The sequence below is a fragment of the Condylostylus longicornis genome, unplaced genomic scaffold (assembly GCF_029603195.1).
Source record: "Condylostylus longicornis isolate FDR11 unplaced genomic scaffold, ASM2960319v2 ptg000028l, whole genome shotgun sequence".
Taxonomy (NCBI): domain Eukaryota; kingdom Metazoa; phylum Arthropoda; class Insecta; order Diptera; family Dolichopodidae; genus Condylostylus; species Condylostylus longicornis.
Window position 1 is genome coordinate 5,295,944 of NW_026577997.1, and position 27,465 is coordinate 5,323,408.

General features: G+C 22.8%; 1 protein-coding gene across 1 annotated transcript in view; it reads right to left on the reverse strand.

Annotated features, from left to right (window-relative positions):
- Nucleotides 1–26,505, reverse strand: part of LOC129607804 (carboxypeptidase D) — a 65,255-nt gene extending 38,750 nt beyond the window's left edge. The window contains exon 1 of the mRNA XM_055518980.1: nt 25,966–26,505. Within this exon, the coding sequence (XP_055374955.1) occupies nt 25,966–26,487 (522 nt within the window). The 5' untranslated portion in view covers nt 26,488–26,505. The remainder of the gene's footprint in view (nt 1–25,965) is intronic.
- Between the last annotated feature and the right edge of the window lie 960 nt (nt 26,506–27,465).

The window sequence follows — 27,465 nt, forward strand, 5'->3', positions numbered from 1 at the left end:
GCAACAAATAGTTAAAATAGGCCATTTTTAGTGCTTCGGGGGGGTATAACTTCTAGAGGGGGGGAGATAGGTAAAAATTTTGTTCTACAAAAATAAGTTTCTAGTAAAGATCTATGTACGTATTAAATTTCAGCTTTCTATCTTTAAGAATGTAGAAGTTTTGTAAACAGACACACGGACAGACGGACGGACGGACGGACGGACGGACGGACGGACGGACGGACGGACGGACGGACGGACGGACGGACAGAGTGAAACTAATAAGCACTTTTTTTCAAAATTTTTTTGGAAAAGTGCTAAAAAGGAAAACAGCTATGGCTGACGGATTAAAACTGAAAAGAAAATAATTTTCTCTAACAATTTTGTTCAAAAATTCAAGCAAAAAAAAAAATTGAAGTATAAAAGAAAAACATAATATAAAATGGGTAGGTATGTCACATTAAAATTATATGATAATAAAATAAAAACATATTTTTTTTCTTGTTCTTTTTAAGTAATTTAAATAAAAGTACGTACACATGTATTATATAATTAAGAATAAGAGGGTCTATATTCATACACGTATGTATCAATATTCATTTATATATAAATTATCCTTAACCTTATATTTAACGATATTAGGCCTATATATCTTATATACCCTTATTATTTCTACTTTAAATTTTATCTCATATTATATTTTTAACATATATACTTTTATTTACCTACAGACATTCTTAAAATATACACTTTAATTAAAAATTATATTTGTATAGAAAAAAGGACGAAAAAAAAGAAGATTCTTTATATAAAAATATTTCTTTAAGTATTATATTAAAATGTGGGTTGTTTACGCAATATGAAAAACACATACATAATTATGTGTATGTACAACAATATATTTAAAATATATGTCATTATATACTTAATGCCAGAAACAGAGTCGAAGAAAATTATAATACTCGTTTACACATAGAAAATTTTAGTTGACCAAAAATTAATAATAGGTAATTAATTTGTTTCCCGCCTTGGTAATTTGGTCAGAATTTTGAGAAGATTATTGTGTATAAAGCTTTTGAATACGCAACACACGCTATTGTCAATTCGTTAAACTAAAGCTATATTTTTTCCCCAAATTATCTATGAAACATTCCATTAAAAGCAGTATGCTTGAACTAATTGCCAATCTTTTAGGACAAACTCTTATAAAACTATCATACATATCCCCATATTATCACCTTATATCGTACATTTCAGATATTTCATTACCCTAAGGCCACTGACGTAGGTAATCCGACCCTGTAAATACGCTTTATATTATTGTATATATATTAATAATTTTTATTGTTAATTTAAGTATTTTAACATAATATTTTACATACATTAAAAAACATAAAAATATAAACCCAATCGGATTTTTAAGTACCAATTTTATTGATAATGATTTTACTAAAAACATAATAAAGCTTGTAGGCGGACAACTGTCTTTTTTTTTGTTCCAATATTATTTATTTATAAAGTTAGAATCAAAATTTTTGATCGGATTGTTTGTATTATTTTTGGCACAAATAATAATGATTCTTATACTCAACATATAAGAAAAACAAAAAGAACAAAAAATAAATGTTAAAACTGTTATAGCATGAAAAAAGGACATAAACATGAAATACAATAAGATTTTGATAAAAATATAAGACAATAAATAATTTTTTATTTCTATTTTATTGCAATAATCTTGAGAAATGTTCGGAATTCCAATCAGATCAAATGTTAAACAATACGTCTAATGACTACATATAAATATATATTTATACGTGAGGATAAGAAGAAACAAAGATAGCTTGCAAAATACGTTTTTTTAATTTAAGTTTACTTAAAAAGGGCAATGCAAATGAAGTATATAGATCTAAAGCTCTTATGCAAACTGTTCAACAATCTTAAAGATTAGAATATTAATTAAGCGATACAATATTTTGCCTCAAAGTCCGAAAAAATTCTCAAGTGAGTTAAAAAAGAGGGCGAGAGTGCAAATTTATTAACTATATGAACTAGTGTACATTATGTTTTTCACATTTTTATAACTGCCTGCTACCACCGGATCTCCACATCCTAATCTCCACGTAGTTTCCATGGACTCCGCTATAACCCGAAACCCAAAACGGCTCCATTTTGAACGATTACGTCATCTCGTTGAAAAATAATCTGTTATCCCGCACCGTCCTAGAAGTAGAAATTTCTGCTTCCAAAGCTTTCCGACTGTTCGTGAAAATGCTGATACACCTACATAATATCACATTGCCAAACAGGTATCAAATACGAAGACCACTATGTTTTTTGCATTTGTGAAAATCAGAAATTTGTTCAACTAAAGTATTGTAATATCTCAAAGAAACATTTTCAATTTCCTTTTCTCAAAAAGGGATCTTCAATACGATCAATAAAACGTGAGCATGATAATTCCTTGAAAATCCAATTGGGAGCAGTTACGTATATACTTACCGGCATGAATGAATGCATATAAATCTATAATGTAAATCTATAATATATATACATATATATATATATATATATATATATATATATGTATATTTATTGAAATATATTCTAATATTAATATACATATAATGTATACTTTATAAAAACCCATACATCCGATGAATATTCATTCATTATTATGAATATACGCAGAAATATGTATACTAAATATGCTTAAATATTAAAATTTATACACTCAAATTTTATGAGAATCAACAAAGTTAATTTAATTTATCTTCTATAATTAGAATCACATATTATTTGTATTTGATATAGGAGAAAAAAATGGAATTATTTTTTTCCTTATGTTTAATTAAATGAAATAAATAAATAAATATAAAATGTTGTGAATTATGTATATACCAAGAATTAATTATTTGTAACTTGAATATTTACTTTTATGCTAAATAGTTCTATTTATATATATATTTAAGCAATTACAAAATAATTATGTATAATTTTCTTATTAAGAAATCATATTTACACATTTAATTTTAGCAAAATATTTGTGTTTGTCGTCGCAGTTAAAATTGCCAAACTAATTCAACAAATAACTTATGTTAAAATGCTAAAATTATTAAAGATGAAATTATTAGGGATGATATTACCTGTACCTAAAATTAGTATACATCTATCCTTGAGAGCCTGTAAGTACATAATATTTATAATTATTTTAAAATTATTTTAAAATTTATTGTACTTTACACTTTTTTTATATAGCTAACACTTTCAATGATCTCTCCAATTCTGTCTAATCAATATCTTCAAACCAATATTTAATTTGTATGAGTATGTAATTATTTTTTAATCAATGCATTTATATATTTACAGGTTATTCCGAATTTACACAATTTCAATTCGTTTTGAACCAACAGAACGAAATTCAATAATATTTAGTCTTCAAGTATACTGCTAAAGATTCCCAAATTTTGGATCAACTGAACCAATTTAATTGAATTAATTTTGTGAGAATGAATTTTCTCAAAACAATAATGGCGCTTTTTATAATCTGCAAAAATAAATATGAAATATTTAATTGCTCGGTAGACTAAACAAAAGGTGCCGTTATATATATTATCAGAACTATTTGAATATTACACTTATTATTTTTCCAGAAACTGTCATAATATTTTTAGTTATTTGGCCTTAAACATTTCACTTTTAATAATTTTACACAATTTGTATCTGAATTATAATCAAAACTTTCAATTATATAATATGTCTTATTTCTAGTTCAAAAATCATATTACTTATAAAATAATTCAAGGATATAGAATTAAGAATAATAATATAATGTTTCTTATCATTTTTATAATACTTAAATAATTCCCTGAAGTAATTATTTCATTTAATATAAATATAGAGTAAAATTAATGGTGATGGAATTGTATTTTTATTTTGCAAAAATTGTACACAATTTTCTTTTTAATATTTTTTATTCAAACAACAATTTAAATGAAAACAAATCTAAATAATTTCGTATAACAAATAGATAAGTTATGAAAGACAAATAAAATAATATTACAAATTTTGCTTTAATTTAATCTCTATAGATATTCTTATGACCTTTTTTTGCAGGCTAGCTAAATAATTATGAGTCAAATATTGTGAAGATTACAGAGATAAATAGATTAAAAAGAGTTGTACTTAGAAATTATTTCACTTATTGTACATACTCGTACTATGTATATTTGAACTTTTTATTTTATTTACTTAAATATAAGTTTATTTATTGAATTTATTATACGTTTGTATTTTTTTGGGAAAAAAAATACCAAATTATGATTTGGGGAATTACGTGTCAGAATTAGGAACGATTTATTTCTACTCGAATTAATGAGTGCGATATAATATATATATAAATCTAAGTGTGAGTAGTGATATATGTATGATTCTCAAACTCAAAAATGCCATTTAGTTAAAATAAATTTATGTGGATTGAAAAATTTCACTGTAATTTGGCCGATTCTGAATTAAGCAAAAATTAAGCAAAATAACTTAACTTTTCAATTTTGGCAATTAATAAAAAATTTTAGTAAATTTCAATTAGTCTGTTAGTCAACCAAATTTTTTAAAACAAAAACTCTACCTAACATCACAGAGTTAACTATAATATTCCAATAATAATATTTTCAAATATTTTACAGAAGTAGCAGTATCGTAAGCAGAAGTATCGTATAGTACCTATTATTTACATGTATGTGTATATTGAGTATATTTTGTAGTTACAATTTAGTATTAATGAATGCTAATTAGATTTTCATATTTTTTTTTTTATTTTTTTTTATTTTGATGATGATGGCAATGATGGATAAAGATAAAACCATAAAAGATGTAAAGAATATATAAAAGATAAAATAATGTAATAATTTTATAGTAAATAAATACACAGTGTACACTGTATGCATATGTACATGTAAATATTTAAAACTAACCATATAACAATGAGTACCATATTGCCATAAATTTTACCATTTAACATTAAATTTTTCGGTCATTGCTCTCTTTATACATACATACACGTACATACATTTATACCATACATAAAGTCAGTTTCAGTATAATTTAGTTTACCTAGTATTATATGAGAGGATAAGACATACATTTATACCACTATTAAATAAATATGAAAGAAGGGAGCACGATGCTACCAATAAAATACAAATTTTTTTTTCCTTTTCATGCTCAAAGCATTAACGCACTGATGTGTTAAAAAATGAACGTTGTTTGTTGTTTTTTTTTTATTTAATCTTTATATAAAAATTTCAGATTTTGATATAATTACTATACATAATGTACCTTATGTACATAAACTACATTAATAGCATAACTATAAAATTATAACTAAAAATATTATATTTATACATAAGTATGTGTGTTTATAGATGAGGCATACAATTTTATAGGTAATTGGGTATGTAGGTAGATATGCAGGTATCAGAAATATAAATGCTTTGCAAATAAAAACTTTGAAATGCTTTCTTAAAGTAGATCAAATCAAAATCAAAGCACAGAAAAAAAAATCATTGCAAACCTATTTAATTTGTTTTCTTTTGAATAATTTTTAAAGTATTTTTGGTTTTTTCACTCATATATGTACATACACGTATGTATATGTAAGTTTTTAGGTAAAGTAAAATCAAGACAACGTAAATATTAAAAGTAAAAAAATTGGGGTGTGTAAAAGAATTTTTTGTAATGAGCTTTTTTTATTGACGAATACGTAAATTTTAGAAAAATTTCAAGAAACCAAACGTGCCCAAATTATATTGTATAACGATGTATGTATACATAAATTTGTAAAAATGCGTACGTAATTGGTTTACATTAAAGGCTGTTTACTACTCTCAAAACACACTTATTGTATAAGACAAAAAATATCGTGTACAATAAGAAAACCGAAAAAAAACTGGTTATTTTATATACAAAAATTTTCTTTTATATCTAACTAAATCAGATTAATTTTTTGAGTGTAAATAAATATGTATGTATACTATATGTATGTATATGTAGTATAAGAAATTTCATTTAAATGGGCCATTCATTTTTAATTCGGCAATATTTGAAAAAAAAAAAAATTTAATTTCACCTTTCATTTTGAGTAAAATTTCACATGAGCAATTTTCAATATGATCTCATTTTTTCTTTGAAAAATTAAAATGTGTACCGGGTGGAGAAATATTCTTAAAAAAAAATTTATTTTAATGTTAAAAAATAAGATGCTTAAGTATGTAATAAAACAATAAAACAAAACAACAAAAAATAAATTGCTTTTCGATATTCAAATACTTAATGTCGTCCCACACTTTTTTCTCCATACTCAATAAGTGATAAAATAATTTCTATTTTATATTGTTAGTCAAAAATATTACCATTATTTGGTTAGAAATTAGTAAAAATTCTACAACAATTAAATGAAATTTTAATTTTTTAATCAAAATCCCGAAATAAGTCTCAAATAGAATGAACACTGTTGGTACTTTGATATATTAAAAAAAAATTTAAAATATGTAAAGTTCATTTAACTTCTTTTACAAAAATTTAAAAAAATCCTTGGGTAGTATAGAAAAAAAATGGGAATTTCCAAAAAACTTTAATAAATAAATGCAAAATTATACACATAAAAAAAAATATTTAATAATAAAGTACATCCTTTTTAGATTTTTTTAAGATATTTTCCAATGAATTTTCATAAAAAAATCTTCTTAAATATTAAAATATGTATTGCAAAGATTAAAATTATAGAGATAAGAGAAACTCATCAAGTTCAAAACAAATGAAAATTTTTTCTCTGAGTTCTTCACTCAAATAATGAATTCAAATTAATATGGTTAATCAAATACTCACATCATATTTATGCAATTTTAACATTGAAAAGGTCAAAATCATAAATAACAATTTTGAAAGATGACAAAATATTTAATAAATTTAAGGTAAATATTAATCTACTTTTTAAATTTTCTTTATAAACATTATTGAAGTTAAATAAAATTTTAAAATAGACCACATAAAATACGAATTCAAAAGAAATTTTTTATTACCCTTCATTTGTCAAAAAATAAGTTCATATTAAAAAATCTCGACAATTCCAACTTCGTGAGAAATACGATAAATAATGACTATTCTTTGAAATACGACATTATAATTAATGACTACTTATACTTATATTGGAAATAAATTTCATTGTTAAGGTTATGGCAATAATGGTAATAAAGAACTACAATTGTAAAATAAAGTATTCTTTTGTTTCAATCTCATTTCATTAACAAAGAATCAAAATAATCAACTTTATTCAGTATATGTGCACATATAATGTGTACGCATTTATTGTTTTTCACAATAACTTTTAACTACATTGTAGTAAAAAAGATATTAATTTTTTTAAATTTTATTTCAAGTATTAAAATTATCTGTTTTACTGTAATGGAAATGGAATAAAAAAAGAGAATACAAAAAAAAAGTAATATGAAACCTACAGACCCATTAACTACATTACATTTTTATATTATGATCAAAGTACGTATAACGATTTTTTGTACATTATTATATTAAACCGTAATACAATGGTACTTCCACAATGAAATCAAATTTAAATTTTTATAAATCAAAATATTTTTACACCATAATACTCGTATTATGACTGTTATATTATGAGTAATAAATGGATTAAATTTATGAATAATGAGTAATATATGCACTATATAATCATCAAAATAAAATTATTTTATTTTCTTTTAAAATTTGAGTATAAAAATGGATGGTAACACTATATTTTTACATACTCAGTTAAAATGATTTAAAATCTCGAACGTTTTATGTATTAACCTGGAACTTTTTGATATTTTTAACTGTATTAAAATTTGCACATGTTTTGTGGAATGCGTGTAATACGGATGATTCATTTATAAAAAATTATGTTCGTATAAATTAAGTCCAATGCCATAAAATATTCTGATTTTGTATGTTTGTATAATATAATATGTGTACTTGCATTTCTCATATTATATTTTGTATAAATAAACTGTTCTTCTGACTTCCTTAATCGGTAAAAGCCCCAACATATTTACATATACATTTAAATTCAAAATTGTTTATAATATGATAATTACAAAAATATATACAAAATTATGCAAAAAAATGAACCAATTTCAATTTTGGATGACAATCAATCGTTTTTTTAACAGAAAACCCATTTTTTTTTTCTATTTTATGGATCAAGAAGTAAAATATGTACATGAGATAGTATAATTGCAATTGGTATTATGTACAGTTGAATACTCTTATATGTGCTTACTTTTTCGGGCAAAATTTTTTGCTCATATATGCGTATTGTTCATTAACACATTTCCGATTTGATTACTCGTAAAAAAATTATATGTGGACAAAAAATGCAATGCGTATAGGTATTAAGGAGTTTTACTTGGATGTATGTTACAAATAACCGTGTTCGACTGTATGATTTTTAATAATACCATAAAATATTGACAGAATTAAGTAAAAAGATCCCATGTTTTGAGAAAAATTTATTTATCTAATTATTTGTAATATCATTAAATACTCTAAATGGTAGATGAGTTTAATAAAAATTTGTCACAAAATGAAATTTCTACCATCGAAATTGTGTAATATACATTCATAAATTTATGTACATATACATATTCATAACAAGCGTGCAACATAACTGCTTTCATATTAAAACTTGTTTTCTTAAATTTTCTTTTGATCTCTACTTATAAATTATTATTTTTATAATATCTACAGATACAGGTTTGCTTTTGATTTACACACACTTACCATTTTCTTTTTTTATTTTTGCAAAATTTTAAACTTTAATTAAAAGCATGTTTTTCATAACACAAAAAAAAAATTTAAAAAATAAGAAATCAAATTAATTTTACTCTCATTGACTTTCTATTTCTATTACAATAGTTATACATGTACCTATGTATGTATGTACATTATACACGTTTTATGTAAAAATCGAATACTTACTAAATTTTGAATTTTTTTTCAAAGAATTTTCCTTTAATTAAAACTTCATCAAAAAATGACAAAAAAATATTAATTATTTTAACTTATTTAACAAAATAATAAATATTGATTTCGATTAAAAACAAAAAGAAAAATATTAGTGAAAATAATTAAAAAATAAAAAAATTTTAATAAAGATTTAAAAATTAGCAAAAGCTAAAATTCAGTCTATTCAGGAATTTTAAGCTAAAAATGATTTTCATTCAAGGAAAATAATGAGAAAATATAGAACAAAGAAATATTTTCTGAAATCTTCAAAGAATTTTTAGAAAAAAAATTCACAACACACAATATACTTAACTAAGCACAAACAATTGCAAAGTGAACAGTTATATATATAACAGTTATACATATATATATATGTACATAGTGTTTAGAAAAATTACAAATACATAATCAATGATTATGTAAAATTTTCGTGTAACGTGTGTGTTTGATGGTTTTTGAAAACTTTATTTAAAATTAAGTACAATTTTCAAAATTTTTATTTTCTGAATATTTAAATATGGCTTACTTCACATTATAACGCTAGGTAGCGACTAATAACACGTAGATAAGTACATACGTACACGCATACTTTCATTCGTACTCATACATTACTTACACAGAATAAAAATATGCAATTGTTCCGAAATTTTTTTATAAAAAACATATTTTCTCTTCGTGCATATACACACATTATTTAGTTCATGTTCTTCATTCTTTCCTGAAATTTCTAAAATTTTGGATATGTACATATTATTGATAAAAAAAAATAACACCCCGTACTACTTACATTACGCGCCTATTAAAATGTTTAAATTCCTGTTTAAATTTTGTTTTATGAGTTTACACGTTGATATACTTAATATATTGCTACATTTATTGATCTATGTAAAACGTATCCATCTTTATCTGTACATGTACATATATCGTGTAGGTTGGTAACTATACAACATAACGTGTTTTCAATACTTCTAGTAGAGAAAGTAATCATCTGTCTTTGACGTACAATGTTTAATATTTTTGCAAAATTTATTATTCGCGAAATACGAATAAAGGAAAGAAATACGTACCGAGGCACTTAATATCGTATACATATACTTAAACTCACACTATCATATTTGAATGACCTTAAAACAAAAAAAAAATGAATTTTCTTTTAAAATTACGATAATTTGCATATTAAATTAAATTATTCAAATTTTTTCAATCATTTAAAAATTTATTGATTTCATTTACTTATTGTATTTTAAAATTTATTAAAACTGTATTAATTTTTTTTTCGTACATTTTTTTTTTCATATACCAAAAAATCGAACAATATTGATTTTATTAGGTTAATATTGTATTTGACACCAACTCCAATATCGATAACACGATCGATGAGAAAAGAACAGAAGAAGTCAAGAATAATTTTATGAATTTAAATTAAATTTTAATTTAATAAATTTGCAATAATGCAATATGCAAAGTATTATTTTTAAATTACTTTTTAAATAAAATATTATTCAATTTAAATTAGCAACGGGGTCTCAAATTTAGTACCGTTAAATTCAGTATATGAAAAATTTTAAAATTTTGAATATTAGCGCAGTTTATTTAGAAATGAAAAGATTAATTTATTTAGATTTTTATTGAAATTTAATTGCCCCGTCATGACGGGCTTACTGCCATGAGAACATTACTAAAAAATCTATGTAAAGATAATCACTCAAAAAAGTCACTCAAAAAATTACTTGAAAAAATCACTCAAAAAGTCACTTGAAAAAATCCTTTAAAAAAAGTACTCAAAAATCACTCAAAAAAGTCACTCAAACTTTCCCAACAAAGAGCAGTGTCTAAAGGTTTCCAGATCCCAGCTTTCTACGTTGGGCTGTTTTCATGTTAGAGTCATGCAAAAATATCATCAAGAGTGTGACCAACCGACAAAAATTTCGAATCGTCTTTGAGATGATTTCCAAATAATAAACTCTCATTTAACCAATATTATTTTTACTTCTCGCTAAAAATATTTTTTCCATTGACAATAATAATCCAATTTTTTTATGTTTTCTGACATATACTTGCTATGTAATTTTTCTTACAAAATTGTCTACCATAGCTTTCCTCGTTAATTATTTTATTTCCTGTGAATTTATTACTTATAAGTATGTACATCGAGATTATTAATTATAGAATTTAAAAAAAAAAAACAAGAAAACAAAAAAATTTAATCGGGTTCTTTGTGTCATTGCGTTGCGTATATTTACACAAATGAATTGTATATAAATAAATATAACCATTATAAAATAAATTTAATAATTTTATTAAATTAAGTGACGTCAATGGTATATATAAAAATATCATTAAAATATTATACATTCCCCATTATATTAAAGTTACTCATATAACACAAAGCTTGTTTTAAATTAATATATTTTTAGTGTTCGAACTCAAATACTTAACACGATATTTTGAAAATGACATACATACATGTATAAAGCCATATATCTATGTTCATATATAAGTAATATATAAAAGAAAAGCGTACATAGACCTCAAATCATATTGTGGATATAGCTCTTTTAAATTAGAAACGATTTTTCTTTGAAAAAAAAAACAATTTATTTAGAGTAATATTGAGATATTTTAATAACCCTGTAAAAAGCAACTTTAATAACACTATTTTTTTAATAACAACTTTAATAACTTTCCAAAACATTAATTATAATTAGTTCACTTATCATATGGATGAAAATTATTTTCATCTTTTGTCTATCTATATATATATATATATATATATTTATACAAAATATTGTATAACAATAACATTTCTCAGTATAACACATGTGTATGATATTATTGTGTTCTTTAAATTAAATATTGTATTGTATATAAGTTCTAGTTTGCATAAATATGTACACAGTGTAGTCTAGATAATTTGAACCATTTAAAAAATTTAATTCGAAAAATTTATGTTTATAAAACGAATTACATAGTTTCGTGAATGAATATAGACTGGCATAAAAAATGTATTTATAAATTCTGGGATATTCGATTTCTATATTAGCAAAAAAATTGGCCTAGTTCGGAAATTATAGCTCAAAATTTAATGAATGACAATATATGTGTTGGCCGCACTGTTAATAATTTTTATGTGTATATTAAAGGCTATTCTTAACAAGTGCCTCAATGAATTAAAGACGTATAAGTCAGTATTACAGTTACAATATCGAACTCCTTTTTGAGACCTTAAAACCTGTTTTAAATTTTATTTACTGCTTTAAAATGTAAAACGACAACTCTCATTTTATTTAATGTTTAAAAGTGTTAAAAACAGTGTTCACTCTGTTCTTTTATTTTATTTTTATATTTAAATAGGTAAAGTAAAGTACTTGAAATATTCATGTATTTACAAATATAATATGTACATGTTCATGTATGTATGTATGTCATTCTATATTTTTTTAAATAATAAAATAATAAGATGAACACGTTCAATTTTTTTTTTTAATTTAAGGTAAAAGCTTTTTTATATTTTACCAATTTTAAATGTAGTGTCATCTATCAGTATAATGAATACGTGGATTAAATTTAAAGTTTTTATTTTATAAACATGCCTATGTGTGTTCTATCGTAGTAAACATGATATTGAACTAAAAATATTCACAAGCACATATATTTTTGTACTATGTACATGGCATCGTAGCATTGTACATAAGTAAGGTTTACAAAAAAAAAATTGGAAACGCATGACTGAGTAAAAAGTCAAATGGTTATTAATACAGTTATTATAATATTGTTGTTAAAATATTATATACTTGAGTATAAAAGTAAATAAATTCCAAAAAAAAAAAAAAATAGAATAAAAAGTAAAAAAACAAACAGAGAAATGTGCAAATAAAGAAAATGTTTTACTAAAATAAAGAAGATCGAAAACAAAAGGAAATAAAAAGTTCCAATATTTTTTATTATGATAAACGATCAATGATGATGGGTCCCGACATATACACCTAGAAATGTACATATTTAAGATATGTAGCTGAGTTCGGAATGTTCGATATTTCCGAATTTTTAAAAAATATTCTTTTATATGCACATCTGTAAGTAGTATTATGGGTGTATATGGTACATTTGTATGTTCAAAATAGGAGAATTAATGAATTAATAGAACAAAATTACCTATAGTCCTGTATACATTCCTATAGAATTTCAATGCATGTATGCACATTCACTAGTAGCAAGTTCAAAAATTTTATTTGCTGTGAGGAGCAAATAAAATTGCTCACTAAAGAATTTCTATTTTGGGATAGTTTACAGTATTGGGATATTGACATTTTAATGTCAAGTTTGGCATAATGAATTTACACAATTAAGGTAAGTGTCGGTAATACTGACAGTGGCGGTAATACTGACATATACGAGGTTTTTTTTAATTATTAAGAGATTTTCTCTATACAACATATATAAATTTTTTTATTTCTAGATTAATTCAAATTATCGCAATACTTCCTTTTGTTTAGTTTTGAAATAACTCCAAAATATTGAACATAAATCAGTTTTGTTTCCATAGACATAGCAAGGGTGGGTTGCATTGGAGAATTTCTTATACTTTTTGCTTAATTTTTCCGATTTTGTTTTTATTGGTATTTGACTTATTTGACGGTTAAAAATATATGTATTTATATTAAATTAAATATTTTGATTATTTTTTATCTTATTTTATAAGTAATTCGGAGTAAAAACGTTAAATAAATAAGAATTTTAACAAATAATTTCTGTCAGTATTAGAAACATCTAAAATTCGACCATGCTTCTATTACTGAGATATGTGTCAGTAATACGTCAAAAATCCGTATTTTTATAAATGCCGTCATTTTTAAAATATTTAAATTTTTATTTTCGTATTTATTTAATTAAAATCGAATTTGAATTTTCTTTCTAATGTCCGAATTCTGACACTAAGAATTTACTACAGGTTCGGAGTATTTTACCTTTAAAAACTGGTGTCAGTAATACGATCTAACAAAGGTCAATATTATGTACAAAATTATGTCAGTATAAAGTTTTAATTTTGATATTCATTTTAATTAATTAAAATAATTTTTTTATACTTTAAAATTAATTTAACTATTTCTGTCGAATAAAAATCGATTACATTTGTGAAAACCTATATCTGACTATGACCTTTTTACCTTTTTAATAGTGATATTCGTCTAATAAATTGTGTATCAATATTGTATACAATACTGTCAATAAAACAGTACAATTCGCTTTCTAAAAAAATGCTTTAAAATTACTGTAAACGTTAACGTCATAACAAATATCACAACGGAAATGGTTCTCTTTAAATAAGAAATGTAGTCCTTTTTAATAACCCAAAATGTTGTTCTAAAAATTAAGAATGGGTTGCTCTCGTTACGTACTTAATACATAAATAGTCTTTGTTCTAAAGCTGCAGAAAGCAGCTTTAGAATAGGCTTATTAGCAGCTTTAGAATATATTGATATGATTTCTTATAATTTCGTGTGATATGGTACATCATATTTTAGGTATTATTTATAAGAATACATTTGTAGCAAATATTACTTATAATACTTTATAAAACATTATGTCATTTCGAATTAGATTTTTATAAATTTCTTTTAAAAATTTTTATTTATTCATTGTTGCATATTAAGACTACTAGCAAATGTACATTCTACAGTAATAATAAATTCAAATCAGCTGAATTTCACATATTTTTACCTTTAATTCAATAAAAAATATGTTTTTTATTTTTGTTTGAATTATATTTTGATTCATTTTTATTTTTTTTTGAAATAAGATGAAATATCCGTAGAAATCTAAATTATTATTCCCTTTTTATTTAATATTATCATTTTAACCATTTTAACCATTATTCATATATAGAATATAGATTACAGCATATGAAATTACATTGTCAGTATTAGGAACACAAACTGTCAGTAATAGACACAAACATTTGCGGTTATGTCAATATTAGGAGCATTTTTTCTTTTCATCTTTAATCGAAAAATTATGAATTAAAAAATATTTTGATTAAATAATTTTATAAAAAACATTATTCTCAATTATCCAAATTATTCAAAAAATCGGAAACACGATCACTTATTGTGTCCCACATATAAAATATCTCACGCCAAAGTTGAATTTGTTGCGAAATATGTCAGTAATAGGGACACTTACCTTATATAAGATAAAGCAAAAATGCTCGATTTTTTTAGTTCAACTTTAAAATTTATAAAATTTGGCACAAAATAACAAATTAGCTAATCAAGCAAAATTTACTTGGCCAAAATTTGCTAACACTGGTTGTTTTGCTTGATAAATTGCTAAGCAATATGAAAAACTTTTTAGTTACATATGTACATATGCAGCATTATTTAACAATATAAAATTAAGAAGAACAACAAGTATGCTGCTCCAATTTGTTTGCCATCGTTCACTTCTCTATATGCATATGGTATGAACCCAAGTTTAGGGCAGCAAATACTAGTGTACCATTTTCAATATTCTCAGATGACTTTCTGATTATTTTCTTTAACATTTTTGATTATTTTCGTTCTTTCATACTGGTTTATTATACATTTTGCTATTTTCAATAATTAAGGCTTCTCCAATAAAAATAAAAACAGAGCTATGTTGACTATTACTAAAAATCATTCTACTGTTACTATTTCTATAGTTATTTCAAAATCTCGTATTTTATTTCTGTTATTTATTTTTTTTTTATGTATATGTAACATACTACAATAAACACAGTTCAAAAAACAAATCAAAATGTGCGGGTGAGCATTTTATTTTACCACTCATAGTATATTATTTAATGCAATTACTTTTCTGTATTTAAAATCACAAAATTTAAATACACAATAGACAATATGATTTTGTATGCATGACTTATTAAATTTTTTATATGTGTACATATGTATGAGTTCTATGAAATCTGATAAAATCTGTATTTATGTACATGAGTATAGTTGCATCTGCTTTAAGATTTTAATTGAATTTTTAAAAAAGACAATAAAATCAATTGATAAATTTTTGAATTTCGATTTTCAAGAGCATTTTTTTTTGTTATTTCCTTTTTTTTTTGAATAAATCGATTCTAGGAAAATTTCTATTGCAAAAATAATAAATTCAGAACTTATTATTAGATTTAAAATACAAATTTATGGTCTTGTACGAAAGACAATGAATTTTGTTATATTGAATAGTTAATCGAATACTTACTGCCATAAATGTTAATTAATTTAATAATAATTTTCAGGTGGGCGAGTTAGTACTGAATATGATAATGTTTCAAAGAAGAAAATTATACAGACACCAGTGCCAATAACTCCATTCCGAAAAATATAGCAACAACATTTAGCATTCAATCATGTTTTTACCGCTCTGTGAGTAAAAAGGTGTAATGCAAAATTATATTCTAATATTTTGAAAATGGGGGACTGTTTTGTAATGGAAGACTGTATCTGGCGACGAATGAAGCAAATTTTTAATACCATATTTTTAAAGAGAACATGAAAATATGAAAACAATATAGAACTTTTATAATTATCAAATATTAAAGAAAAATGTGCCGGAATTCAGACTGTACACTTTTAATTACATATCATCCTTCAATACTGTTGAAATTTTTCAATTAATCTTATTTTAAAAATCTTCAATAATAATTTTCGTAATTTTTTAATAAAAAACTTTCTAAATTTTGCATAAATTCAGAAAAATAATTCAAAATAACATGGATAAGTTGAAGTAATGGTGGTACTTATGCTACCAACATTAGTTACATTTAAAGCTTTTCACTTTAACAGTACATTTTTCATTACCCAATTTAAATAACCCAAATTGTTTTTTAACAAATTGATTTAATAATTGTATTAAGGCAAATGCTTTAAAAAAAATCTAGTTAATAGTAATTAATTAAATATAACAAAAAAAGACTATACTTATAAATTACAAATTGACGGATGATACAAAAATTTGTTAAAATTCATCACATTTTTTCTTCACATTTTATTAAAGTATCTAAAATTATCTCATTAAAATTTATGTCTTTAATTTGAAATGAATCATAAATTATGAATCACATGGGAATATAACAGTATGCAATATAATAGGAAGCTATTAATTTAAGTAGGTAGAAAGTAAAACAAGAAATAAAATAAAAGTTTTCTTTTTTGATCTTTGACTACAGGGAAATACAAATTCCAATACAAACGGGAATATATGTATGTATATATGTATAATATATAGAGTTAAAAATGTCAACTTTGTGATACCCCCCCACACGAATCAAGGAATTGAAGAATTATATAATTTTGCTACACTGTACTGTGTTGTTTTATATATGTATTTTTACAATGACGTTTATTAACATGTCATTTTGACATTTCTACTCAATTTTTACTGGAAGAGTTTCCATATTCCCTTAATATGATTACATCATTTTTGAAAATGTATATGACAGCTGTATATGACCTGAACAAATTTAGGAAATCTTAGTGAATTTTGCAACGAAAATAATGAAAATTTTAGTCATACATGTCAGATAGTAGCTTCGATATATCAATAACTTTTAAAGTTGTATGGCAGCTACAAAAAGGAGTCGTATAATTTTAATGACATTTATCAAACATAATTGCCGAAAGAGTATATGTATTTTAATTTGTACGAAATTGCAATTCTGTATCTTTAGTGGTTTTTGAGATGTAATCAAATAACTTTTACAATTATATGCCTGGGACGGACGAACAGACAGACAGAATTGATCTCGTGACAGAATTTTGTATCTCGTTTGTATTGGAATTTGTATTTCCCTGTAGTCAAAGATCAAAATTGCAATTCTGTATCTTCAGTGGTTTTTGAGATGTGACCAAATAGGTTTTCCAATTATATGACTGGGACGGATGAACAGACAGTCATGACTAAATCGATTTAGAAACAGATGCTCATTAAAAAACATATATGTACTTATATTTATAAGTCAGAACGTCATTGTTTATAAATGTAATGGTAAATTTATAATACCTTTCAAACACAAAAAAAACAAAATTCAAAACGGTATAAAATTTTATTTTAACAAAATATAAAATAGGTTTTTAGTTTTTGCAGATTTATTTAAAAAAAAAAAACATAAGTAGAACTATTTTAAGTACCTAAACATGTACATAAATGTATGTCTAGCTTAGATTATAAAAAATGTAAAAAAATATTCAAAATAAAAACTCTATTCCGATTTCATATTCAATTTATTATAATTTAGCGCCATTATTAATAAAAAAAAAATGTCACTGTAGGTACCACTGTACCAGTGATTTTGTGTTATACAAAATTATATTCGAGTATATTATTTCCTACAATATACAAATATTTATAAATTTCAAATAAAAAATTTTGATGTAGTTCGTATGTAACCATAAAGTAGAATATTTCTGAAATATTATTAATTTGCATAACCGGTTTATTCTATTGTTTTTTTTCTTCTACTAAAATTGAAAATAAAAACAACAGTATGACGAAATACTTAACTCGTATACTTATTTTGTATTGAATTCATAGTTAGTATGTTTACAAAATGAATTCTAAATTAAGTAAGTAGGTATACAGAAAGAAATTATTTAAAAATTAAGTAGCTATTTTAATAAAAACAATAGTTGGAAGTTGAGAAACTTATTTAAGCAATGTGTAAAAGAATTAGTTTTGAAAAAAAAAAACATGATAATTAATTTGTAATTATTAAATAATTATTATTTACTTGTTCATTTGTTATGCATGTAATTTCGATTTAAAATTAATTACTATGCTTACAGTTCTTAAAAAATACTGTTTTCACACAGTTGGTTTTGCATAATCAAATACATTAACTATTTTAGTATTATGTTTATATACCGTATACTAGTAAATATACAAATTAAAATTTTATAAAATTATAATTGATTTAAGTATATGAGATCTAGTACATAATAAAATATACACGTATATATATATATAATTAAGTTTTACCGTACTTAACCTCTCTACTAAATTGAAAAAAAAAACTTTAGGTGCCTTGCATTTTTCTACTAAGTAGATTGTGGTTAACTTCATTTAGTATAACACAATTTTGGATGACGTAGTAATGGTTACAGCTCCACTCAATTGAATATACCGGATTGTGGTTATTCACTTATTTCTTAGAATTAGGGATTAAAGAATAATTTTTAAAGCAATTTTAAGTACAAAGTACTTGAAATGGCCAACGAACTTGAAAAAGTTCTTTTCTTTTTTTTTAAATACACTTAAGTAAAAAAAAAATCGCTTTAGTTAGTTAGTATTTTCTTTTTTTTGTTTTAAATTACTTGAAAAAAATATGACATTTTTTTTTTATAAACACTTTAAACTGGAATTTTTTTTATGGTACTTTCCTTACCATTTCTAACAACGTTAAGTATTTTAGAAGACAGTAAATACTTAAATAGTATAAAAACACCTATAAAAAAGTTCATTTAAACTTTTCTTAAAGTTTATAATTTTTTGAATATGTCTCGTGACACCTACACCATAAAAAAATTTAAGTATTTATACATACGTATAGAAACATAGTTATATATGTATACATTCTTATACAAGTGTTAATTTGAGTGAGCAATAACAAGTACAATACAAAATATGATATGCATAGCTATATGCAAATGTAAGTACTTACTACGAAAATATTTCACGAGAATATTAAACGTCATGTTTTTCCCAATCTATTTTTAATTTTCCACGATTTACTTTTATTATTTTCCATATTTTTTTTTTCAGTTTTTATTTTTTTATAAATGAAAAGCAACAAGTTACAAAAAATAAATAATAATAATTAATGATTTTATTCTCTTATTTGTTATTATTATTTTGTACTCGTATATATACACTTATATGAATTTTTTGTCAAGTAAAATTAAATATTTAAATTAGAATATAAAATAGGTAAATAAATAAAATAATTCATACATAGGCACATATAAATTACTTAATTGTAATCATACGTATGATATGAAGCATAGGTACAAGAATAGTATAGCTAACAACAAGTACATATTCAAATATTGTTAGACGTAAGTACTTATCACGTATACATATATAATAATAAATAAATGAGATTCAAAAACATACTTTACCACAAATATGTAATTATTATATGCAAGTTTTACCGCATTATTTAAAATTATTATTCCATTGGTTTTTTGGGTTTTATTAAATAAATAACTGTTTTTAGAACAATGAAATCGGTTAAATTTCGATGCTTGTACTCATGAAAAATAATTCATTAATAGGAGTACTTATGTATGTAATTTTAAATGTAATCAATGCGTTAAATCTTGTCACTAATTACATACATACGAGATATTGATTAAATTTGTTTAAATATTTATAAAATATAATAATAAAATTCTGAAAATTTAGTTTTAACGATTTTACTTTGAAAGCATGTAAGTACATACATATATACTCAAATATACGTAAATAAGTACATTTTCAAGTATACAATGTAGAATAATCAAACTCGTATACGCATATGATCTTATATATTTATTATTCTTATGGGATTATTTTAAATAAATCTAAAAAGCTATATAATTATATATATACATAAATGTACTTATATATTTTTTACACTTATTTACCACACTTTTTAAATATTTTATTTTTCTTCTTGTTTTATTACTTTTCTCATTATATTCAAAGTATACGTACTTTTATTATAACATAATTTTAAAGTCATCATACAAAAAAAAAGTAACACAAAAACAATAGGAAATATGCAAGTACTTATTTACCTGCAGGAAAGCAAAAACTCAAACAACTACTATTTAAACTTTGTAAAATTAAAAACAAAAAAAAAAAAGTAGTTCAAGTATTTAAAACTATAGAAAATTTTCTACATTTAAATTTAAGTAGTTGTAAAATAAAAACAAAGTAAATAGAAGTATACGTACTGACAAAATTTAATACCATTAAATAAGTGTTTGACTTCTATATACATTCAAGGCAAAAAAAAAAAATGTACTTATGTAGGAAACATATTGTTATACACGTACGTAAAGTAAGTACTTATATAGTGTATGTGCTTGTATAACTTTGTACTTAATTTTATTTTAGAAAATAAAATAATAACCTTGAGAAAATTCTAAATACTTAAATCATAATAAGAGGATTATACATATAAGTACAAATATATTATATAAGGGCCAATATTTTGCACATTAAAAACTATAAATTACTTATTATTAAATGACACATACTTATATGTAATTTGTATATATGTATAACATACCAAAGAAAATGTGTAAGTATATACATATATAGAATTATGAATTATGATGTTAAAATTACAGAAACCTTGTTGATTTTTAACATTAGAATCTAGATACATATGTGTAAGTTACGAAAGTACCTACTTTTGCGGTATATTTGAACATCTAAGAATTTTTTTTTTTTATTTAATATTTCGGTTAAGGTTGTATAAATATTTAAAATTTTTTAAAATAATTTCAGCAATTCAAACATTCAAAGAATTTAAAAAAAACTAAGAATTTTATTAAGTAATTTGTTGAAAATCATTAGTACCGAAATTAATTACCTACTATAGTTACTCACGATTACTAAGTAATTAATTAAAAAGTGTGAGTACATAAAGAAAGACCCTGATTTCGAAAATGAACGAGCAAAATAAAAAAATTTTTTTTTTTAAATAAAATTTCGTCAAATAAAAAAATACTCGTATTTGTAAACAAGTCTATAAATTAAGAATCACAAAAAGGTCCTTGAATTGTAAAATTAAATGTGGGTGACAAAAAAAATAACACAAAATATTTATAAGTATATAATGTAATTGTTTTTTTTTTTCCTATTTAAAATGTAATCTTATCCACTAAATGTGGATTATATTTTAATTGTTTAAATAAATCTTAATTCTATAGAAAACAATTTGTATAACACAAGTAAAATTGTATAAATAATAAATTCATTAAAATTTCGTGTGATTCAAAAATATATTATAAGTAAATAAAAATGGAAAAAGTATGTAAAATTGTAATATATAATAATATAAATAAAAAAGTACTTATACATATATTTGTATATTACTTGTATATTGGGGTGGATCACAACACAGTTATTTATTTTTTCCAGATCAATTTATAATAAAAATTCAGAGTATGTTGTCTGAAAGCATTCTGGAAAATTTTGAATTGAATGTTTGTACCCAATTACTTTCTATTTACTGAAGTCTATTAAGCAACATAGAATCACTAATTATTACAATTTAAATAAAATCTGATCCACCCTAGTGTAAATATAATTATAATATACTCATAATTTGTAGAAAAGAACAAATAAGTAAGGAGGTGGATTTATTTATATATATATACTCGTACGTGTATTAAAACCACAAAAATTTTTATTCATAAATATAATGTAAAATTAAAAACGTTAAGTAAATTGTATTTATAGAATAAAATATTAATTTTTGCTTTACAATATCCACACCTATAGGTTTAAACAAATAAATAAATAAAAAAAAAAATTAATTTTGTTATTGCAATTTAATCAATTAATCGTAATTATTTTCAATTTTAATTTAAATTGAATTTAATATTAATTTTATAATAAAGATTAAGATAAGACCAGATCAATAAAGATTAAGAATTTATTTAATAAAAATTGGCATTCAAATGCATTTACAAATCAATCTAGTCTCTCTAATCTCTAATTCTTAAATTTCACTCAAAAGAGATAGCGATAAATTACCACCATATTCAAGTAAGTAATTTTATATTGCAATTTATTAATAAAGTTGCCAAGTACGTGAATATTACAATTAAAAATTTCAAGTATTTTTTATATCTTAAGTATATATGGTGCAATTTTATTGTTAATGCATACTAATTATAAAATTTTATAAGTAAATATGTATTTTTCATATAAAGTGTAATTACTAATTAAGTACATTCCTCATTTACTAATAAAAAAAAATATTCTTATTATAAAAATTTAGTTCGTTTGAGCTAATGAACTAAATTCTAAACATGTGTTCTAAAATTTACTAAAATTAAAAATTATGTTATACCAATAAATGCTAGTTCCCACACAAATTATCACAATTATGAATTTAACCTTCATATAACAGCATCATAGCAATTTATTTTTATTGCTAATTATAGGGATTTTTTTTATATTTCAATAATTGCTTGGAAAATATGACTGCATATACTAGTAAAATGTATGAAAATTTAAAATTTAAAATGAATTTTAGTTGAAAATTTTAATTATAATTAAAATTGGAAATTGGAAATTTTATTTTTTAAATTAATTTTTTTCATTTTTATTCTTTGAAAAAGTGCATATCCACAATTTAAAAATTTACGGACATAGACGTAAATGTGTAGCCGGGAATTAAATTTTTAATAGAAAAATAAGCAATCAAATTTTCAACAATCTTGTTACTACACAATATTGTTGAGGTCTTAAATAAAATCATATACCCTGATAATTTCAAATTAATACAATCTATTTTAAGCAAAAATTAAAATTATTTAAAATTTATTCAAAATTACGTTTTTAGTTTTAAACCACGATTTTGTACTCTAAATGAAATTTCCAATTTTTTATTTTAAATTTATGTTGTGTAAAAAATTGCGGTTTTTTCCTTTTTTGTTTTTCAATTTTTTTGTTGAAAAATGCGATATTTATGTTAATCAATCCCAATGTAAGTCTATTAAGACCCCAATCTATTGTATTCCAAACAACAAGAAAAAAAAATCCTATATAACTTAAAATTCATAATGGAATTTTTGATAAATTTTTTAAATAATAAAATTATTAAAATTAATAAAAATTTTGTGACTATTTGTTAAATATTTTTTCTTTGTTATCTGATTACGTATTTTACCTTATACAATTTATTTTTAACTAATAAATTACGAACATGCTTATATTACGCTGTTTGAGTACTAATCAATTTTTGTTATTTGTTTACTTATTGTCATATTGAGGAGACAGGCAGGAGAAGAGAGGCAGGAGGAGATAAGAGAATTAATTTATAAGTAAAGAAAATTTTTATAATACGAAGACAATATAGAATAAAAATGTTTGAATGCAACAGGTTAATCACCTGCTTTTGTAAATAATACATGAAAGTTAGTATAATACTTAATATAATAATAGGTAATAACACGTATTTTATAAGAACAAGATTTACGATAGCTCTAGCTAAGAGATATTATATTGTGCTCGGAAATTCAAGTAAGTATTTTTAGATATGTAGATTTTAGATTGTGGATTTCAAGGGAACTAAGTGTAGCAACAAGATATCTCTCCGTGGGAATAAATATTTACTACATCATTTTTTATATAATCTCCAATAAGATTTTATGAATTACAAGTAGAATATAGAACTACAAGGCTATAAGTATAAATTTACGATCGTTTTTTTTAATAACAAAATTTAAATTTTACACCTTTATTGAAAATTAACTATAATCTAAATATCAATTCTTGGACACATAGGCCTAAGCAACATAATATAAGTTCTTAGAATATTTTTTTGTTTTCTAAAATTGATTTTACTTATTTATTAAACTTGTTAACATACTCTAATCTTTAATGCATCATAAATCGGCAATTCAATTTTCAATATTAACAAAACTAAATATATGTACATACATACATACATTTAATATACATATTCATTTCTACATAAATATCAAAAAAAATTTTATGTCTTGACATTAATCTTATATTTATTTCCCAAGTATACTTATGTGTTAAAAATTTTAAAAACGAAATTCCATTAATAAATCAAATACATAATCTTTAAAACAGCAAAAAAAAAAAACAGCAAAAGAACAAAATTTTTTTTGGACTGAAAGCGCCAGAAAGTGAATTTACAAGGAATACTTAATATTAAATTTTTTTTAGCATTTTTAAAAAAATTTACAGGGAATTTTTTTTGATTCAGAAATAATATTGAAGTCTTATGTTTTCTAATAATTTATCAAGTCAAAAATAAAAATAAGTAGGCAGAAGGTAGTACAAGTTTTGAAAATTTCAATTTACGAAGAAAACACTTGATCGACCCATTAATGAAATATATAAATTGTTTGCTCTATATTTGTTTTTTATAAATTATTACACTTGCTTGTTTTAAATGTAAATATCCGGCTTTTTAAAAGAGCGTTTTGTGAAATTAAAAAAAAATTTTAAAATTTTTTCGCTTCCTAATTTCGTGTATATATCAGATATTTATTTGCAAAACATTTGATAAGATTTGAATTAGAAGTTACTTTACCTAAACCTGCCTATTACTTATCTAGAAATAATTCCTTTATATGCCTATATATTTTATCTATCGTTTATTTTGAGTCTGATATTTTTAATGTGATAATATTTTGTTTACAATAAAAGAATCATGATTGTAAATTTCAAATTTAGAAATAAAATTTTTTTCACGATCAGCTTATCTTGGAGTAAATTTTTTGAATATGGGCTTCAAATTTATTTATATTTTAAAAAAAATTATGAAAAATTAATCATAAATATCAGAAGTAGTGCGAAAAATTATGAATCACGAATAACAGAGTCCAAGTCATGTCTATATTATCATATAAGTTAACCTACCCACCAACAATTTTAATTAATTGATTAATGAGCGTGAACAATTTATTGAATTTGTGAGGCCAATGAAAAGTAGGTATTAAATACATAAATTAGTAGGTATACCTATTAGTAAGTCACTAAGAATTATTACTTTTTAAATATAAACTTTCATTTGGCTTTATTTACTTAATTATTTGATTAGTTTTATAAAAATCTGAGTAAATAATAAGCAATTTAAAAATAAGTATATAAAATTATTTAAATAATAATAATTTTCGCTAAAATGAACAGATATTCTAAATTCCTTACCCTTGATTTTGAAAAACCATCTGGATTCATTGTTGGCATTAAATGTATATCAGTTGTATCAATTAAATTTGTTACTTCATCATTTTTACCATAATTTTCTAATAAATATTCACCTAAATATATTAACATTTGTCTACCAATTGATTCATCACCATGCATATTACCAATTAATTTTACCATTGGTACTAATTCTTTTCTTAATTTAACATCATCATTAATTTGTAATACAATTAATTGTCTTCCTTCATATGATGTACCAATTGAATATTGATTTGCTTGTTTTGGATATTTTAATACAAGCGTTTTAAATAATTCTTCTAATTCAGCTTCACTTTGATAATATGGTTCTTTTAAAAATGATAATGTTTCATTATCAATATTTGATGTTAAGGATGATGATGATGATGATGTTATAATATGATGATGACTAGAATCAGTATTAGTTGTTGGATTTGGATATGCAAAAATTATATTTAAAATATTTATAAATAGAATTAAATTTTTTATATTCCACGGTGGCATTTTGATATTTATTTTTCTTTTAAAATTTTTTTTCTACTAAATTCACTTAAATTTATATTTAAATACTATTTTATACTTTTGCAAATATTTACTTAAAATTGAATTTAAGTTGAAAAACTTAAAAAAAAATTTACTAAAAAAACAAGTAAAAAAAAAAACTTGTTTTATTTTATTTTTTCTTTTGTTATTTACACGATCATAAAAAAAATGGTAAATAAATGTTCGCAAGTTAAGAAAAAAAAATATCCCCTTGTTTCTCAGAATTTTTATTAATTTAATTGAAAAATAAAAATTAAGAGGGGCACGCAACTACAGTCACTACACTATTATATTTTTAAAACTGATCGCAAATCATAACTATTATAATATTGGTTTCCTTTTAAAATACAAAAATTATTTTGATTTCTTATTTATTTTAGTAAAATGGTCAAACAACACTATTCAATTTATAATTTAACACATAATAAGCAGGTCTTAATCTATTTTATACAAAGCCCAAAACATAATTTTGCAAAAATTTTACAGTTATAATTCAAGCACACGGTATATCGTTTTAAAAAAAAAGTAAAGTTTCACTATATAAGTACGTTCAAGAAAACACCGAAATTTCTCCTTGATTAATCCAATAGCTCAACTTTAACTGATCCGAAAGTTTAGAAAAAAAATTTTTTTTGTTGTAAAGTAATAAAAAAATAAAACTTTCTCATCTAAAAAAAAAAAAAATGACAGCACTTTGACAACTATATTTTGATTTGTTTATATTGTTTATTTTTTTGTTTGGTTTTTTTTTTGTGACATTTTGTTAAAATTATATATTTAGCTAATATAGCGCTTATAGCGGCAAATATATAAACTAAGTCATGTTAAATATTTGAACGAAACACACTCTATGCAAAAGAAGAGAATTTTGAATTTAAATTGAATTTGAAATAATAAAATTCGGTCTTAATAAAAACGTCTATGTCAAAATTTTTAAAT